Here is a 17,903-nt window from a genome sequence, read left to right as displayed (position 1 = left end):
CATTTCTCTCCTTAATTGATCGTTCGTCGTTGCTTACGAACGATCGTTATCGCATGTCTGTACGTAGCTTTAGGCTCTTGTAGGCTTGTTAGCTGATTCTTATTGCTAAAAAAGCACCCCACAACAGCTCTTTTGAGAGCTAATCTTGTTCTTGTGATCTATTTTTTTTTTTTGTGTGTGTGGCCCACTTGCATTATATACAGCCCTGTCAGTCTTTTGCAGCTGGCCTTTGGCCCCGTGGTGGTATAATTACTACTGTGCCAGGTGCACATTACAATACCCATCACTGCATATACCTACCTGTTGTTCACTTCAGTGCACCCACCTACCTACGTGAGCGCACGCAGTGTGATATCTAATACCACCAGTCACTGTACCTGTTCACGCTACGTGTGTGTGACAGGTGCACATTTGTAATACCCATCACTGCATATACCTACCTGTTGTGTTCAGTGCACACACCTACCTACGTGAGCTACTGCCCGCCCGAAGACTAAGTCAGTCCCCACACACAGCATCCCTGCCTGCACACCGTGTGACTGCCTGCCCCAAGACTAAGTCGCTCCCCACACAGCACCTCTGCCCGCAGGCCGCTTGACTGCCTTCTCCGCCACCACCAACAGGGTCCAGGACTCCAGGAGGATTCTTGAATTTTTAAGGCTGCTGCTAGCAGCGGCTGCTATACTACTTTTTCTGGTGCGTGTACATGCCTGCCTAATTTTTTTGGCTGCACTGTAGCTGCAACAACAAAACAAAAAGGCATGTACATGTGCCAATTCCCCTTCGTGATCATTACCTTGCCGCGGTGAAGGGGCTTGCGTATCACAATGAAGCAATGACCGCCGGCTATATGAGCGTCTCAGGGGTGGCACACCCAAGATAATAAGGTTGTTGTTGCTTCATTGTGGACAGACCAAATTTGATCAGCTGGACAGTCACTGTTGTTCTATCATTGAGCTACCACAGCCCGGCAACCATATGGGCTTGAAAACTGCCACGGCCTGCACTCTGGCCATGGTGCGCACCAGTCCAGCATGGCCGTCACTACACAAACAGCTGTTTGCGGTGCGTTACACAGTGAGTTTGGTGTGTCAGTGTGAAGCAGTACTCTAATTACACTCCCTGATTGATGTATACACATGCAAGATGTTTTAAAGCACTTTAGGCCTGCAATTTAGCATGCAATGCGATTTCTGCCCTTAAAACGCTGCTTTGCATCAAATCCAGATTTTTCCCCGGGACTTTTGGCGTCTATCCCACTCATCCATGCAAAAACTCAGATGTTAGACCGCTTGAAACAACTTTTCCATCACTTTTTTGGCCAGCATAAGTGTTTCTAGTTTTCAAAGTTCGCCTCCCCATTGAAGTCTATTGCATTTGCGAAAGTTCGCGCGTACCGAACTTTTGCGGAAGTTCGCGGTTCACGAACCAAAAATTGGAGGTTCAGGTCATCTCTATTAGGGGAATACACCCAGCTACACTGAATTTTCTGGTTCAAATCTATACCTGCTTGTCAAAGTAAAAGGCACTGTCTGCTTAGCTCTTTAGTCAGACTTTACACTGTACTTTATCAACCTGTATTTAAAGCGGAATGAAACCCAGCATTTCTTCTTTACTCTAATAGATTGTTTACAGCATATTATATACAACCAGAATTTTTTTGTTTTTTAATAGAACAGTATTCAAAGGGTTACACACAGGACTTCCCTGCCAGCAAAGCTGGACGCATCCGAACTTGAGATAATGTTATCTTGTGTTTAATTGTATCAAGTGAGGAATGTAAATAAACATTTCTCTGACACTGCAGGCTCAGCTGAACAAAGTCAGACAATCAGAAAGCATTTCTGCTTACGTTAGAACATGAATAAAACAGTTATAAATAAAATGCAAAGTCAGCTTTCAGATCAAAAAAAGTGTACTTTGGGAACGTATAATTTCTAAATGAGTAATAATACTTATGCACAAAAGCAAATATGATAATCCTATGGCATATAAAAAGTAGGAAAACCTGTTTTTATTGAATATTATGTCAGGGTTTTAAATGGCTTTAAAAGATATAAGAGTGTAATTAGATTTTGGACAAGCCCATCTTCTCATGGGGGGTTCTTAGGGTTTTCTTTATTTTTAAAAAGTTTAGTGAATGACCGTTTCTCCATCAAACTGCCAAAAAAGTGTGCAGTGAGCAATGAGGCTGGCGAGCATCTTTGTATAAATCTTTTTCAGGGAGTGTCTTTATAAAGAATAAAGACCATGCTGAGAATCCCCCATAAAGAGATGGATTAACCCAAAACCTGTCAGTAATGTCAGATTTCTACTACCTACTGTAAGTGACAGCAACATAGGAGAAAAGTCATTTATGGCTTATTTTACTCTGAAAGAAATGTACTTCTAAATTTGTATGTGTTTTAAAGTTTAAGATTTCCGCGACAGTTCCTCTTTAAGGATTTGGTACACTGATTATTACTGGGTTGCACAGTAACTTATGACTAATCAGCACAGAGCCTCTCACTGTATTACTTTCATTATTACTCCCTGGCATTCATATACCCAGAATATAATGTACATCCTTTCTCTAATATAATCGTCATACAGTAAATGTTAAAGGGCCACTCAACCCTTGATATTTGAGATCTATGTGTTTGTATGTTACAGCTATGGGAAGCAAAAATTAGAAGGCCAAAATATACAAACTAAGTGGATAGGGTAGATATTTGCAGCAGCACCAAATCTAAGAGGGGAGGAGTCAGCTAAGATATTTGCAGCTGTACCAAATCTAAGAGGGGAGGAGCCAGGGTAGATATTTGCAGCTGCACCAAGTCTAGGAGGGGAAGAGCCAGTGTAAATATTTGCAGCTTCAACAAATCTAAGAGGGGAGGAGCCAATGTAGATATTTGCAGCTGCAACAAATCTAACAGGGGAGGAACCAGCATAGGTATTTTTCAGCTGCACCAAATCTAAGAGGGGAGGAGCCTGGGTAGATATTTGCAGCTGCATCAAATCTAATAGGGGAGAAGCCGGCATAGATATTTGCAGCTGCACCAAATCTAAAAGGGGAGGAGCCAGGGTAGATATTTGCAACTGCACCAAATCTAAGAAGGGAGGAGCGAGTGTAGATATTTGCAGCTGCACCAAATCTAAGAGGGGAGGAGCCACTGTAGATATGGGAGGAGCCACTGTAGATATTTGCAGCTGCACCAAATCTAAGAGGGGAGGAGCCAGCTAGATATTTGCAGCTGCACCAGTTCTAACTAAATTGCGTTTTAATTCACAAAAAAACATTGTGCCTCTGACTTATACTTTCTAAACCTTATCTTTTTTTTCTCCTCAGTCAGGATCTTTATATTCAGAGAACACAGAAATGGGAAACACTATGAGAAACACCAATCCTCCTCCCAAAATTACCGCATCCGAAACAGGTCAGTCCATGAACAGCTATAATTCTTGTGACTTGATAAGTTTCCTTGCAGCAAAAGTCCTCTATATACTGTCCAACTAAAAAAATAAAAGATATTATCGTTTCTATGTGTAAAAGGGTGTTTCTGAAGAGTGGTTAGGGTTAGGCACCACTAGGGGGAGTGGTTAGGGTTAAGCACCACCTGGGCGGCAGTAAGTTTTAAGCAACACAGGAGGGGTGGTTAGGGTTAGGCACCACCAGGGGGAGTTAGGGTTAGGCACCACTGGGGGGGTTAGGGTTAGGCGCCACCAGGGGGGGTGGTTAGGGTTAGGCACCAGCAGGGGAGGGTTCTGTGTGAGATTAGGGTTGGGTTAAGCTGTATTGTTGAATTACGTAACAATTTTTAAAGTCAATATCATTAACCAAGTTTGACAACGATGTTTCGATGTTTATCGTTATCAAAATTTCGTTATCCAGCCCGACCCCTTTTTCATGCACACGGTTACAGGATTTCATCTTTGCCCCACTGAAATCTGTACTCAGCCCATTATGTGACCAGAGTTAGAAAAAGTTTTTTCTTTTTTTGCCAGTTTATTTTATTTTATTATTGTATTTAGCACTATAAAATGCAATGAGAAAAAAAAATCAAACATACAAATGTTTCAAACTCATTTCTGCTCAACCAGCATAAAACAATTAAATAAAATAAGTCTCTAGCATTACAAACAGCAAGTCTCTAGCATTACAACAGACTTGGTGACTAAAAATGAGGGCCTTATTTTCTCCAGAGTTTTCTTATCTTTACATCACTGCAGCAAAGTGAGGCCAACAGTTCAATAGTCTAACCACCAGAGGGAGCTCTAAATAATTTTCTCCGGTTTACTGTAATTGGGATATGTAATATTTCCCTGATTAAGAAAAAAAAAATGAGAAAAAAATACTTTTAAAATTCTGGTTTTGTAGTATTAAGACTAACAAGCAAAAAATATAAAACAAAATGAAAAAAATACTGTATATTCCATATAAGCATTTACAATTAAGTCTCAAAAATGCTGAGAGCCTAATCATGCCTAATTGTGACACAGAAATAAATGCTGTAGGCAGAAAAAGCCAACAGAATAATATTGAAGATGTAACAAAATGTTTCGATTTTCTGTTTTTGTTTTTTTTATGAATTGTAGACGCAGAAAGTGATTTTCTGGCTGTGCTGTACGACTACCCTCCACCTGACATTAGCGAGCCCATCTTCTACTTTGGAGAAAAGTTGAAAGTGCTTTCAGAGTAAGTAATAAACATAAACTGGGGTGTAACCACTTTTTCATTTAAAGAGACACTGAAGCGGAAAAAAATGCGGATATAATGATGTGTATGTGTAGTACAGCTAAAAAATATAACATTGGGAGCAGAGACATAATTCTAATATTGTTTCCAGTACAGGAAGAGTTTAGAAACTCCAGTTGTTTTCTTTGCAAACATTGAGCTCCACAACTTTCAAAGTTGCAGAGAGCTCTGTCTTCTGAAGCTTGTTATCTCAACTGTCAGTAACTGTATTGTATTTTTCCTGCAGAGGACAGTTCAAAAGTTCACTGGCCTGCTCTGTAAAATTATTTAGAATGCTGAGTAGTGTGTAAACTGCAAATATCTGCGAATGATGCAATGTTATAAAAAACACTATATATTGTAACTGAAATAAAAATACGAGAATATTTCCGTTGCTACTAATGTTCTAGTAATTATCCGTACTACACAACCAATTCATTATATCATAATTTTTTCCGCTTCAGTGTCTTTAAGTTGTAAGGGCCCCATTAAAGCTGTCTATTATACTGCCTAGACTCATGGTTTCTGATGATGCAGCCAGTTCAAAAGTAAAAATAATGAGCATCTCATTATCTTGGCTTTTGAACTTTTTGGTACTGAGGAATTGGCCTGAGGAAGTGTGCTTAGACCCACGAAATGCATTGCCTGTGCTAAATAAATTTAATTGTCTTATGCGACTGTCGTTAATGAGGTAAGCCACACACCTCTTTTTCTTTTTACTTGTTTTTAACGAAATTGTATTTAGCTCTGGGTGCTTCTTACCCTCTTTTATTGTTGGAGGGGTATATTTCGCCTCATATGGTGTTTACCATGGTGAAGGTCACTCATTTTTACCAAGAGAGTGACCATATCCAGCCTAAGTGGGACACCGGGAGTTGGGTCATACATCTCCAGCTGCCTCAAGTGGTCAGTTGCTCCTCATGCAACCCACCTTTGTTGTGCGTAACCTTTTGTCGTAGTATGTATTCCCCTTTTTATAACATATTGCACTATATACAAACACATTTACTTTCAGTGGGAAGGTTTTTAGGTTCCTACAGTGCAAAATCTTGGTGCTTTCTGGTTTCTCTACAAGAGGGAAAAAAAACGCATAATTTTGCAAAAATGCCCTTCAGAGGTCATAAATGTTCTACCATTGCTGCTTGCAAGCAACACACACACACCGTCCTTCCTGTACTGGCCGCCAGTATCTGGAGTTTGGACACAAATGAAGTATGCCTGATTGAGTATTATTTGCCACTTTAAATCAGAAGCTTTAAGTGAGCCACTGTGGTTTCCCATGATGCATCACTCCTGGCAGGGGCGTAACTATAAGGAAGCAGCCCCTGCGATGGCAGGAGGGCTCAGAGCGGTGAGCGGCCCCCAACTACTAACCTTCACTCCCTCCAATACAGGGGACCATTACTCCAGGTTAGGTGTTTTTGTGGCTTGTGGCTGGGTGTAAAGATCACGATGGCCACACTTCTTTTATGACCTTTGCAAGATTGGCCCCCAGGTTCTGAAGGCCAACGAGAGAAGGCAAGGGAAGGGGTGTGAACATTGGTGGGGGCCCATCAAAGTTTTTGTAGGTGGGGCCCCATGAATTGTAGTTACGCCCAGGACTCCTGGAAATGCAAATCATCTATTTTTCTATGGGAGGGGCTTGGATCAGTACTACAGAATACCCAGAAAGATCATGGTGACCCAGAACTACCGTATATACTCGAATACAAGTCGACTTCGTGTATAAGTCGACTCCAATATTCAACCCTATTAAGCTGGTATTTTTAATGACTCAAGTATAAGGCTACCCAGCAAAGTTAATAGCTGCACTTGGGGCTCAGAAGGGGTTAATGACTGCACTGCATACAGTATTGCAGCCGTTAACCCCTTAAGTGCATCAATACCTCCTTCAGGGCCCACGTGCTGCAATTATTCACTCCCCTTCCTGCTGCCCAGTATTTCCCCCTTGCCCCTTCCTTATTAATTGTTGTGGCCAGGACTTTCAGACCTGTGTTTTCTTGCCATTTCCTTTCCTCAAAGTATCACTTACCACTGAGTAAATTGCTACAAATAGGAATGCCACTATTAGTACACACATTACTCAGTGTGCTCAGTGTTGCCTGTGACTCATGTATAAGTCGACCCCTATACTTTTATGAAGTGAATCAGACCTACATTTCTAGACTTATACTCGAGTATATACAGACTAGGAAAGTATAGGGGGCTAAAAGAGACCAAAAATCCCTCCTAATAAAAAGCAACGCTGAGTATAATTGGCATCCTTAACTATGCCTGGTTGTGAAAGTCCAGACAGAGAATGACTATGGATCCCATCAACGGGAGATATAAGAGAACCTAGCAGCACAGCCATTATACAGAAATAGAGATCATTGCTGCACAATCAAGCAATGTAAAATTGCCTTCCTGTTCTCCTGCATGCGAGAATAATAAGAAACCTCAAAAGAGCAAATGCAAATTCGCAGATCAGAATACGAGGTTTTGCAATGCAGAGAAAAAGCCAAACAGAAATTACTGGAAGTCACACAGACTTCATAAGAGTCTTATTGCTGTGACGGGAGGTGTTGTCTGAGCCGGAATTCGGAGCAGATAAGCCCAATGTACACAATGGACACACGATGACCACAGATCTCCATGGAGTTGGCCTGTAGTTAACACTTCAATAACAATATTTCTATAGTGCTTTTCTCCCATAGGACTTAAAGCGCTTAGGCTCTCTCAGATTCAGTAGTTGGTAGTAGGATGAAGTATTCACACAACAAAAGTTACCGTATATTTCTGCAAATGCCAAACAGAACAGGTAGGGTTTCAGTCTGGATTTAAACACATCCAGAGATAGAGCTGTCCTGATCTGCTGAGGTAAGGAGTTCCATAACGTAGGAGCAGCATGACAGAAAGCTCTGGGACGTAAAGTTTCCAAGTGGACTCTGGGTATGACTAGATTATTAGAACCTGTGGATCTGAGATTGCAGGGATTGCTACGCAGCTGCAACATTTCTTTCATGTATCCAGGGCCCAGATTATGCAGCGATCTAAATGTCAGTAGGCCGATCTTGAATAGGACCCTCCATTCTATAGGTAGCCAGTGAAGGGAGTGCAGGACTGGCGTTATGTGGCAGTGACGGGGTTGGTTGGTTAACAGTCTGGCAACAGCATTCTGTATCAGCTGTGGGTGGTATAAGTCCTATTTTTGGAAGGCCAGTATAGAGAGGATTACAGAAGTCCAGTCGGGATGTAATGAAGGCATGGACTAAGGTTGGCAGATCTTCTGGAGGGATGAGGTGCTTGATTTTTGCAATGTTCTTCAGGTGAAAATAGGATGATTTCACCACAGCAGAGATGTGAGTTCTGAAGTTTAAATTACCATCAATTAGAACTCCCAGGCTACGCACATGCTCAGAGCAGTGTAGACCTGTGCCTCCTATTCCCAGTGGTGAGGACTGCAAGGGAAGTTGTTTTGTTGTCATGCGCTGCCCTCTGATCAGAAGGACTTCATTTTTATTTGCATTTAGTCTCAGCCTGTTGTCAGGACGGTTGCGTTACATGTATACTGTATGTGTGCAGGGGCGTAACAATAGACCCTGCAAGGACTGCAGCCACAGGAGGAGCCTGTGGGGGGAGAAGTTTCTTGTCCCTGTGTTGAGAGACTGACAACTAAGGCTGGGAGCACACTTGTCTGTGGGTTCTGTGTATGCGTTTTCTGCACACCGTGTGTGTCTGTATTTGTGAATACATGCACATTTCATCATAGAAGCGAATGTAATTGATAGAGAAAATGCTCCCAGTGCTTCACTGCTGTCAGTTTTTATCTGCATGTGGAAAACACATACAAGTGTGCACTAGCCAATTAAATAACATTGGTCCTCAGTTTACTTGTGCAGAAAGCAGGGAGGGGGGGGGGGGGGGGCATCCAAAATTCCGCAGGGGGCCCCAGTGATTTCCAGTTACGCCCCTGTATGTGTGAAAACAAGCTACTGTGTGCATGTGTAAGCTTTGTGTGAAGGCGTCGTCAGCTGCCGTGCCACCACCTGTAGCTGCTAACCACCGAGCTTTGCAAGGAGACAGGAAAAGGTTTTTACAGTTTTGCTGTAGCACTTATCTAAAAAAATGAAAACTTCCTGACTGGGGAAATGAAGATGTATTATGAAAGATTTTAAAACAGTTCCTGTTTAATATAAGATCACCACTGCTACAGATGGGGTGTTCTTACGTGTCGCCGGTGAGTTTGGGGCAGATGACGGTTCTCCCTGCTGCCGCAAAACTCACCTGCGGCGTTAAATACTATTCCCCCTCCTAGTTGTCTCAACTAGGGGGGGAGATGTAATTCGGGGTTCAGCAACCGCCAGAGGCCCACATTACCCTTACACGCCTTGCACAGTATTACATTACAGCTATGGGGCCGTGCACCAAAACTGCCTGCTCCGTGTCCTTACTGGTCTGTGAATAACATTTTGGGCCATAGCTCCAAGCTCAGTGGTGTTGAGGTGTCTAGTCAGTGTGGGTCCATAAAGTTTTCAAAAGGCTACAGAGTGGGGTAAGGATGGTTGGAAATGGCAATTAAAGATTCAGCGGACATTCCGATTTCCGCCAATGCCAATTTCCGATTTTCCAATTTCCCATTTCCGTCAGTCTTTTTTGGGGGCATTTTTTTGCATTCTCCGATTGGCTAAATACTTCCAAGTTGACTCAGAAGTATTGGAGCAACCAGAGAATGCAGAATTTTACAGCGGTAATCGGAATACCATGGAAATTTTACGTCAATTTTAAGACTCTTGTGTCTTGAGTCTTATAATTACAGTATAAAGAGTTGTGATTGATCTAATAGTACCACACTAATCAGACTTTCGTGGAAAAATTAGGCATACTCTGATTGGTCCAATACTTCCGAGTTCTGTGGTTAAGTTAAAATGACCGGGTTGTGGTAAACTTGGAATTCCGCAGAAATCCGATTTCCAAGTTTCCAAGTTCAGATCAGAAATGCGGAAATTTACATTCACTGGAATCCAAATGAGCATCCCTAGAGTGTGTGTGTGTGTGTGTGTGTGTGTGTGTGTGTGTGTGTGTGTGTGTGTGTGTGTGTGTGTGTGTGGGGGGGGGGGGGGTGGAGACAATTGAGACAATGCACCTGATTTACTAATCTTCTCCAGAGTTTACAGAGATGGAGAACATTAGAGAACATAGTTCTAAGTTAAGAGGAGCCAAGGCTTCCATTCAGTGTGGGTCCATAAATTGGTGGCTCCCTAAACACACGGGGAAGGATCTGGATTGCAACAGTGTGGTGGGCATAGAGGACTGAATTTTGTAGCCTACTGTGTGAAGAACTTATGAAAATGGACTTGATTTATTAAACCTCTCCAGAGCTTCCAGCATGCAGCAAATTGGAGAACATATCTCTAAGTTAAGAGGGGTGAAGGCTCGGTGTAGGTCCGAAATGAGGGCTTCCATTATGTGGTGGAAATGGAAGGTTGATTTTTTTAAGCCTAACATAGAATTTTCTGTTCGTGAACATGAACTTTCTAAAAATGTTCGAACAGGCGAATCTGGCGGACCGCCATAGACTTCAATGGGCAGGCGAATTGTAAATCTTACAAAGACTGTTTCTTGCCACAAAAGTGATGAAAAAGTTGATTCAACACCTGGATTGTGGCATGCCAGAGGGGGGTCCATGCCAAAAGTCCCACCAAAAATTACGGAGTTGACACAAAGCCAGATTTTAATCCCGAAAGGGCAGGAATCGCATTATGCACAGCTCTGGGTGTCAGTGGGCTGTGGAGTATCACACACACAAAAAACACAGGAGACTGATGTGCTAGCCCTCAATAGGGCTGTTTGGGGTGCTTTCACAGCAAGTGAGGAACAAGAACACAGGCCTAGCTAATGCTTTTCCTACCTATCTGCAGCAAGTCTGACCCTGCTCTCACTAACAGTCAGCAGCCAGCAGAGAACTAATCCAATATGGCCACCGCAATTGCTTTTTGATAGGGGGTGGGGTCCAGGAGGGGTGCTAGTTGATTGACTGTCATGTGTCTGCTGACTGTGAGGTAAAGGGTCAAAATTTAGCTCAATGATGATGTATAGGGAGTAAATTGAACACACCAAATGTTCACTATTCACCGTAAATGCGAACAGCCGATGTTCACAGAATACTGCTCACCGGTTCGGGCCATCTCTACAGTGTGATGAGCTTGGTCAATGGACCTGGTTTTCTAAACTTCTTCAGAGCTTCTAGATCTGGAGAACATCAATGGACATCGGTGATTCCACATAGACATAGCTGAAATATGTTTCCTATGAGTATGCAACCCTGGAAGAAGTAAAACTTTTTAACACATATAGGCTGGCCTGGATTTATTACATTTCTGGCTGTGGGCATCCACAAGATTATGCCAACCTAGAGTATAGCTCAATATGACCGAGGCAAACTTTCACCACTCCTTTATGCGCCGAACTGCAGCTAAATGAAACTCAGCCGAGAGAACGTCGACCACCTATGCTGAGAATCTAGCATGTGTACAGCGGCCCCTGATGCCCCCCAATGACTCAGCCAGCGATTAGTGAGGTGGATGAGTGTGGCCAGTCACTGGCCGAGAGCATTGTTCTCACTACTTACCCGCCTCCCCCCTGACGTCACATCCATGCTTCTCATTCACAGGAGGCCTGCTGTATAAATAATTACAGCCACATCTATGTTCCTTCATCATCTTTGTTCTTCCTTTGCAGCGAGGGAGGCTGGTGGAGGGTGGTGTCTCTGAGAAGCGGCCGGGAGAACTACATTCCGTCAAAATGTGTCGCCAAGGTCTACCATGGGTAAGAGATGCCTACTTAACTAAAATTCCAAACTCCTAACATGCTAAAATGCTAAAAATGAACGTGGTGTGCAAGCAAGGTGAAAATTAAAAAAAAAAAAAAGCTAAGGGCCCAGTTCCACTATCGCGAATTTGCATGCGTTTTTCGCATGCAAATTCGCATAGCAATACAAGTGCATGAGACTGTTTCCACTTGTCAGGATTCCTTTGCGTTTTTCTGTGCAGAAAAAATTTGCATGGCAGAGCCATCAGAATTCACATACCGCATACCGCTATGCGAATCGCATACAATGTATTTAATAGGAAATTTGCATGCGGTTTGGGTATGCGAATTTTCATGCGAATTCGCATAGAAACAATGGAAAAATCACACCAGCACTGCCATGGTTAAATTCGCATACATCGTCATCCATGCGAATTCGCATAAAAATTTGCATCCGCATGCGAATTTTTCCCGCGACGATTCCCACCACACAAGTGGAAATGCAGCCTAAACTACAGTATGCAGGTTTTATAAGCAGTCGGTAATAAACACAGACTCTCCCCCAACGAACACCAGAGACCAGATGCCCTCAAACTGGCGACCAGTGTTTGCAAATTTTTGCCACAGTCATTTTTGCATCAAAAATTATATTTTTGACTTCAAAACTATGTTTGCAAAAATACAGTTTATTTTTGAAATGTCAATTTTTGCACACACACAAAAAAAAAATTAGCCAAAAATTTCTCCTAATTTGCCAAATACCTTTTAAAGCTAAACATTAGCAAATAAAAGCTAACCATCACACCTTTTAAAGCTTAAAAAAATATCTAAAAAATCGACAACTCAATCGTATTACAAAATTATTTTCGAAGGCATTTTCGCTCAAAAGTTGAATTTTACAATATTTTTGTGAAAATGAATGTGAAAAGAATATCAGCATTTTCACTCATCACTGCTGGAGACATTCTCACACAGGACAGACATATACCTAAAATTGCAATTCGTGATTATCAGAAGGTTCATAATTTCTTAATTCGTAATTTTGTGTCGTAATTTCACGTTAAATTGTAATTTTGTGTTTAATTGCTTGTTACTTGTAATTTTGCAATTTCTTGTTAAACAAGAAAATTGCACGAAATTACGGGTAACACAAATCGTAATTTTGTGTTTTACGCAAAAAATGGGTCCTCCTAATTCCAGAACTTTTCAGAATTATGAAACTTTTGTCATGAAACCGATTGTAATTACGAAAATAATCATAATTACTAACATTTGTGTGTGTTCAAATTACACAAAATGACAACATTTCAAGTATTTACAATATTTTCCATTATAATCATAATTATGAAATTGGTGAAATCATAATTAGTGCATTATGATCATCACTAATGGTGAATCAGGGCCTTAATTTATAAATACAGGACAATCTTCGGTCCTTGATGTGTATAGGCTGAAGAATGCCTGAAGAAGAACTACACGTGGGAGAGAAGAATTGTAAGCCGATATAAATATTCTCCTAAAGGTGGCCACACCTGCCTAAAACAGTTAAATACCAGGTATGTAAGTGGCTGATCCAGTCCTGACTCAGACAGGAAGTGACTAAAGTGTGACCCTCAATGATAAGAAATTCCAACTATAAAACACTTTCCTAGCAGAAAATGGCTTCTGAGAGCAAGAAAGAGGTAAAAAGGGAAATTTCTTATCAATGATGGTCACACTGTAGTCACTTCCTGTCTGAGTCAGGACTGAGTCAGCCACTTACTTACCTGATATTTAACTCTTTTTAGACAGAGAAAGAAAAAAAGGAACACAGCATAGTTATTTGTGTGCTAGGCACTGTACATACACATGTCTATCTCATCATGTCACATGTCACCTTGGGTATCCTTTAAGGTTTGCCTTTTGTAACGTGTCCCTCTGATATTCCAGGTGGCTCTTCGATGGAGTGGGGCGAGAGAAGTCAGAACAGCTCCTACAGCTGCCAGAAACGAAGACGGGATCATTCATGATCAGGCAAAGTGAAAGCAAACAAGGTGAATAACCAGGGCTCCAGCTCAGGGTCCATGACACAGCATAATAGTTTTTACTTGTTGGGGACATTGCCTTAAAGAGAACCCAAGGTGGGATTTAATTATATTAGTGGGGCAGAGAGGCTGGTTGTGCACATTATCACCAGCCTCTGTTGCCATATGGTGTGCCCCAGGGCCCCCCTGCGATCTGCTGTCCCCTCCGCCGTGCTAGCGACACACAGCGTGTCGCCAGCACAATGTTTACCTATGCGGTGTCTGTCAGCGCCGCTCCCCCGCCTCCTCTGTATCGGCGCTACCCGCCCACATCCCTTCCCTCCAATCAGCAGGAGGGAATGGACGCGGGCGGGTAGCGCCGATACAGAGGAGGCGGGGGAGCGGCGCTGACAGACACCGCATAGGTAAACATTGTGCTGGCGACACGCTGTGTGTCGCTAGCACGGCGGAGGGGACAGCAGATCACAGGGGGGTCCTGGAGGCACACCGTGGGGCAACAGAGGCTGGTGATAATGTGCACAACCAGCCACTGTGCCCCACTAATATAATTAAATCCCACCTCGGGTTCTCTTTAAAGAGTATCAGTAGTGTATTGTTCCGTGTTAGCCATCAGGAAAAAGCAAGAAGTTTTAAATTACGATGATACCATTTATTGGCTAACTTAAAAGAATAAGAGTAAGCTTTTGGCTGTACAGCCTTCATCAGACTTTAATACTGTACATCACCTCTCATGTCATTGTGGGAGTCATGTACCTGGGGAGCGTGAATCCTCTGTGTGGCCGGATGGGCGCAGCCCTGAAGACCAGATGGGTGCGCCTAAAGGCGACTGCTGAGTGCAACTGGATAATCCGATGTGAAGTATAGGTACAACAGACAGTAGACGTAGTCAGGGATAAACCAGGACTTCATTAACAGGGAATCAGTCCGAAGCAGGAGAGGTACCGGAACGAAGGACAAATGGGCAGTCGAGGTATTGCCAAGGATCAAAGCCAGGATATCAGTTTATAAGGGAAAGTCTTTCAGGACACAGGAACACAAGGAACACAAGGAACCTGATGTGAATGTGATGTTCAGGCGGCTACCATCAAACAAACAGTTATAAAACTTATTGCAGGAAGTGAGCTCACCTGCTCACATGCAAACAGGGATGCATAGCACATTCCAGCCACTAGATAACGCGGGAACGTCTAAAGGTCCTAGAAGGGAAAACAGTTCTGTAGTCAGAGTTCTGAGCTGGTGGGTTGCCATGGGCAACCACTTGTTGAGGCGTGACAGCGGGAGGGGAGGGGGATTCAGACTAAGGGGGTGGGCAGTGAACAACAACTAAAGACCTATAGTGAGGAGATCAAGGACCATTAACTTCTGCACCAGAAAAAAAACAAAAACATTAATGTTATATAAGCGTAAAAGTATTAAGTTACCTTGTAATAATTTAAAAAAACAAGGCCATTATTCAACTCACTTTTTCTTCTAAAGGTGGCCACTAACGATCCAATTTCTAGCGAAAAATCGTTCAAGCGATCAAAAATTCTGATCGGATTAGTTGTAAATAATCTCCGTTGATAGGCACAATCGATTACAAACGATTAATCGTCCGATTGGATTTTTGTTAAACCAAAATTTGGATTTTCTTTGATTGTGATAGATAGGAAGCAAAGATTGGTTCGTTGATTGGTGTAGTGAACGATTCCACTTCTGATCAGAATTTCTGATCGCTAGAACGATTTTTTGCCAGAAATTGGACCGTTAGTGGCCACCTTAAGTTTTCTCCTAGCAGATTATTCACTTTTAAATGTAGTTTGCACACAGTACGTAATGTCTGATATTTTTCTCTACAGGATCTTACTCTTTATCCATCAAGCACAGACAGGTGAAACATTACCGAATATTCCGCTTGCCGAATAACTGGTATTATATCTCGCCGAGGCTCACCTTCCAATGCTTAGAGCACCTGGTCAATCACTATTCCGGTATGTACCATTATTATTATTATGTATTTATATACCAAAGTCTTTCACATATTTTTATAAAACTCCATATAGGATATTGATCTAAGGCCCCAACCGTTCACACGCGTCAATGAAAATTGTGAATAGGGATGTTTATTCAGATTCAGAAGCATTGGACCAATCAAAGAATGCAGAATTTTTCTTCAAAATTGGATCACCGCTGTAATTTTAGACCAATCACAAGACTCTTTCCGTTTTTACGATTTTTCAAAAGTTTTTTTTGCATTCTCTGATGCAAAAAAATGACTAATAAAATACTCCTTAAAGGACGACTGGGGTGACATGTGACATGATGGGACATGTACACTGTACAGTGCCAAGCACACAAATAACTAGGGTCCAGCACTGTCTCCGACAGCTTGCAGTGCAGCGGTGAGCCTTCCCTTTCTTCTACACAAATAACTAGGCTGTGTTCTTTTTTTATTTCTCTGCCAGCAAGAGTTACATATTAGGTATGCAAGTGACAGTTTCTGTCCGGGTCAGAACCGAGTCGGACTGGGTCAGAAAACTCAGAATATAGCATAAGCCTCATTGATAAGTAATTGCAGCCATAAAACTTTTTTCCTGTCATTAAATGACTTCTCAGAGTAGAAAAGAGACAAAAAGGGTCAATAATTCATAGATTTCAACTCTGGCATACTTCAATAAAGGTGTAATTGAGCAGAGACAATGAAATAGCAAAAAGTAAAAGGGACTCCGAGCAGTGCAGAAACTATGGAAAGATGCATATCATTTTAAAGCTCTCTTTCTCCTCTTTCCAACGATATATAAACCGCCACCCTACGCCTTTTAGTTTTCGCTATTTTCGCGATCGAAATTGCCGCGGTCGCGATTATTTTGATCGCGAAAATAGAGAAAACTAAAAGGCGTAGGGAGACGATTATGGGGTCGTCAGAAAGAGGAGAAAGAGAGCTTTAAAATGATATCCATCTTTCCATAGTTACATTGTATTACACAGGACGACTTTTTCTGCTGAATGGAGCTGCTGACTTTGAGAAAAAGTCGCCCTGTGTAATACAATATAACTATGGAAAGATGGATATCATTTTAAAACTCTCCTTCTCCTCTTTCTGACGACACCTAAATCGTCTCCCTACACCTTTTAGTTTTCTCTATTTTCGCTTTCAAAATCGCGGCCGCGGCAATTTCGATCGCGAAAACTAAAAGGCGTAGGGCGGCGCCGCGGCGGTTTATACATCATTGGAAAGAGGAGAAAGAGAGCTTTAAAATGATATGCATCTTTCCATAGTTTCTGCATTGCTCGGAGTCCCTTTAAAAAGTAGATTTACATATAAAATAAAACTGTGCGATATCTAAAAATGTCATTTTTAGGAGGAGGAGGATAGATACAATTGTTTTTCTCATCAGTTTATTTTCACCTCGGAAGCCCTTTAAGAATCGTAAAACAAAAAATAGCAAATCAGGAAAATGGAAAAATCAGAAATTGGCATTGGTGGAAATAGGAATTTCTGCAGAATCAGAAATGGGCATTTCCAACCATGCCTAATTTTGAAGGACTATTTCCGGCAATTTTTCGACGATTGCGTCTTGCGATTCTCATTATAGTGAAAGAGAATCGCATTGCAATCGCTGGGAAAATTCTGCATGCACAGTGTTTGCGATCGCCGATAACCGCAAACGCTGCAGTGAGCGTAATACCACATGATTACTTGTGCAGCCGCGCTTTGCTGATCCCTGGTGACTCGGCCGGGTGCTCAAACAACCGGCAAGCACATGTATGCGGCATCAGGTGATCCCTGCTGATGCCGGCTACCGGGGACTCTGCTGCATATCTTTATTTCATTCCTATTTTGTTTCCTGTACAGAGACCGCAGATGGACTTTGCTGCATCCTCACCACCCCGTGTCTCACGCAGCAATCGGTGAATATCGGCAGACAAGAGATGCCCGTCATGCGGAGGAAGAAACCGTTCAATTGGAAGAGTATGAAGAGGTGAGTGATACCAAGCTGCACAATCTGCATCCCTCTGGCTCATTGTCTCCGCCTGATTTACTGAGCCTTCGTTCCCATGCCAGATGGCTCTCTACCGCAGGCCTGGTGCTACCATGGGGGCATTTGGCCCAGGGCCCCATAGCCAACTTAACAGTTGGTCTATGGGACCCCTGCACAGTCTTCGCCAAAGTAGCAGCTCACCTGTTGCGACGGGCACTGCCAGTCTGTGGGGCTGTGGGTTGATGGAGGGGGGCTGCCACCAGCCAGCTCAGAGGCCCTGGGGGAAAATTTAGCTGCAGCAAGGGGCCCTTAACCTCTTGAGGACCACAGGCTTACATCCCCCTAGTGACCACAGGCACAGGACGGCTGCCAGGGGACTTCAACTGAGAAGGATATGTATTTTTCCTTTTAAAA

At 42.6% G+C, this 17,903-nt stretch overlaps 2 protein-coding genes across 4 annotated transcripts in view; one reads left to right on the top strand and one right to left on the bottom strand.

Moving 5' to 3' along the window:
* The window catches only part of TG (thyroglobulin), a 329,528-nt gene that overhangs the window by 97,123 nt on the left and 214,502 nt on the right, over window positions 1-17,903 (bottom strand). The window lies entirely within an intron of this gene.
* The window catches only part of SLA (Src like adaptor), a 48,866-nt gene that overhangs the window by 23,154 nt on the left and 7,809 nt on the right, over window positions 1-17,903 (top strand). For both annotated transcript variants that reach the window (XM_068234952.1, XM_068234951.1), the window contains exons 2-7: window positions 3,329-3,416; window positions 4,576-4,675; window positions 11,435-11,521; window positions 13,433-13,536; window positions 15,366-15,497; window positions 17,363-17,489. In XM_068234952.1, coding sequence (XP_068091053.1) covers window positions 3,359-3,416; window positions 4,576-4,675; window positions 11,435-11,521; window positions 13,433-13,536; window positions 15,366-15,497; window positions 17,363-17,489 — 608 coding nt within the window. In that variant the 5' untranslated portion in view covers window positions 3,329-3,358. The remainder of the gene's footprint in view (window positions 1-3,328; window positions 3,417-4,575; window positions 4,676-11,434; window positions 11,522-13,432; window positions 13,537-15,365; window positions 15,498-17,362; window positions 17,490-17,903) is intronic.

This window comes from Hyperolius riggenbachi, chromosome 5, assembly GCF_040937935.1.
Source record: "Hyperolius riggenbachi isolate aHypRig1 chromosome 5, aHypRig1.pri, whole genome shotgun sequence".
In the NCBI taxonomy this organism is placed as follows: Eukaryota; Metazoa; Chordata; class Amphibia; order Anura; family Hyperoliidae; genus Hyperolius; species Hyperolius riggenbachi.
This window is presented reverse-complemented; position numbering and strand designations above follow the sequence as displayed.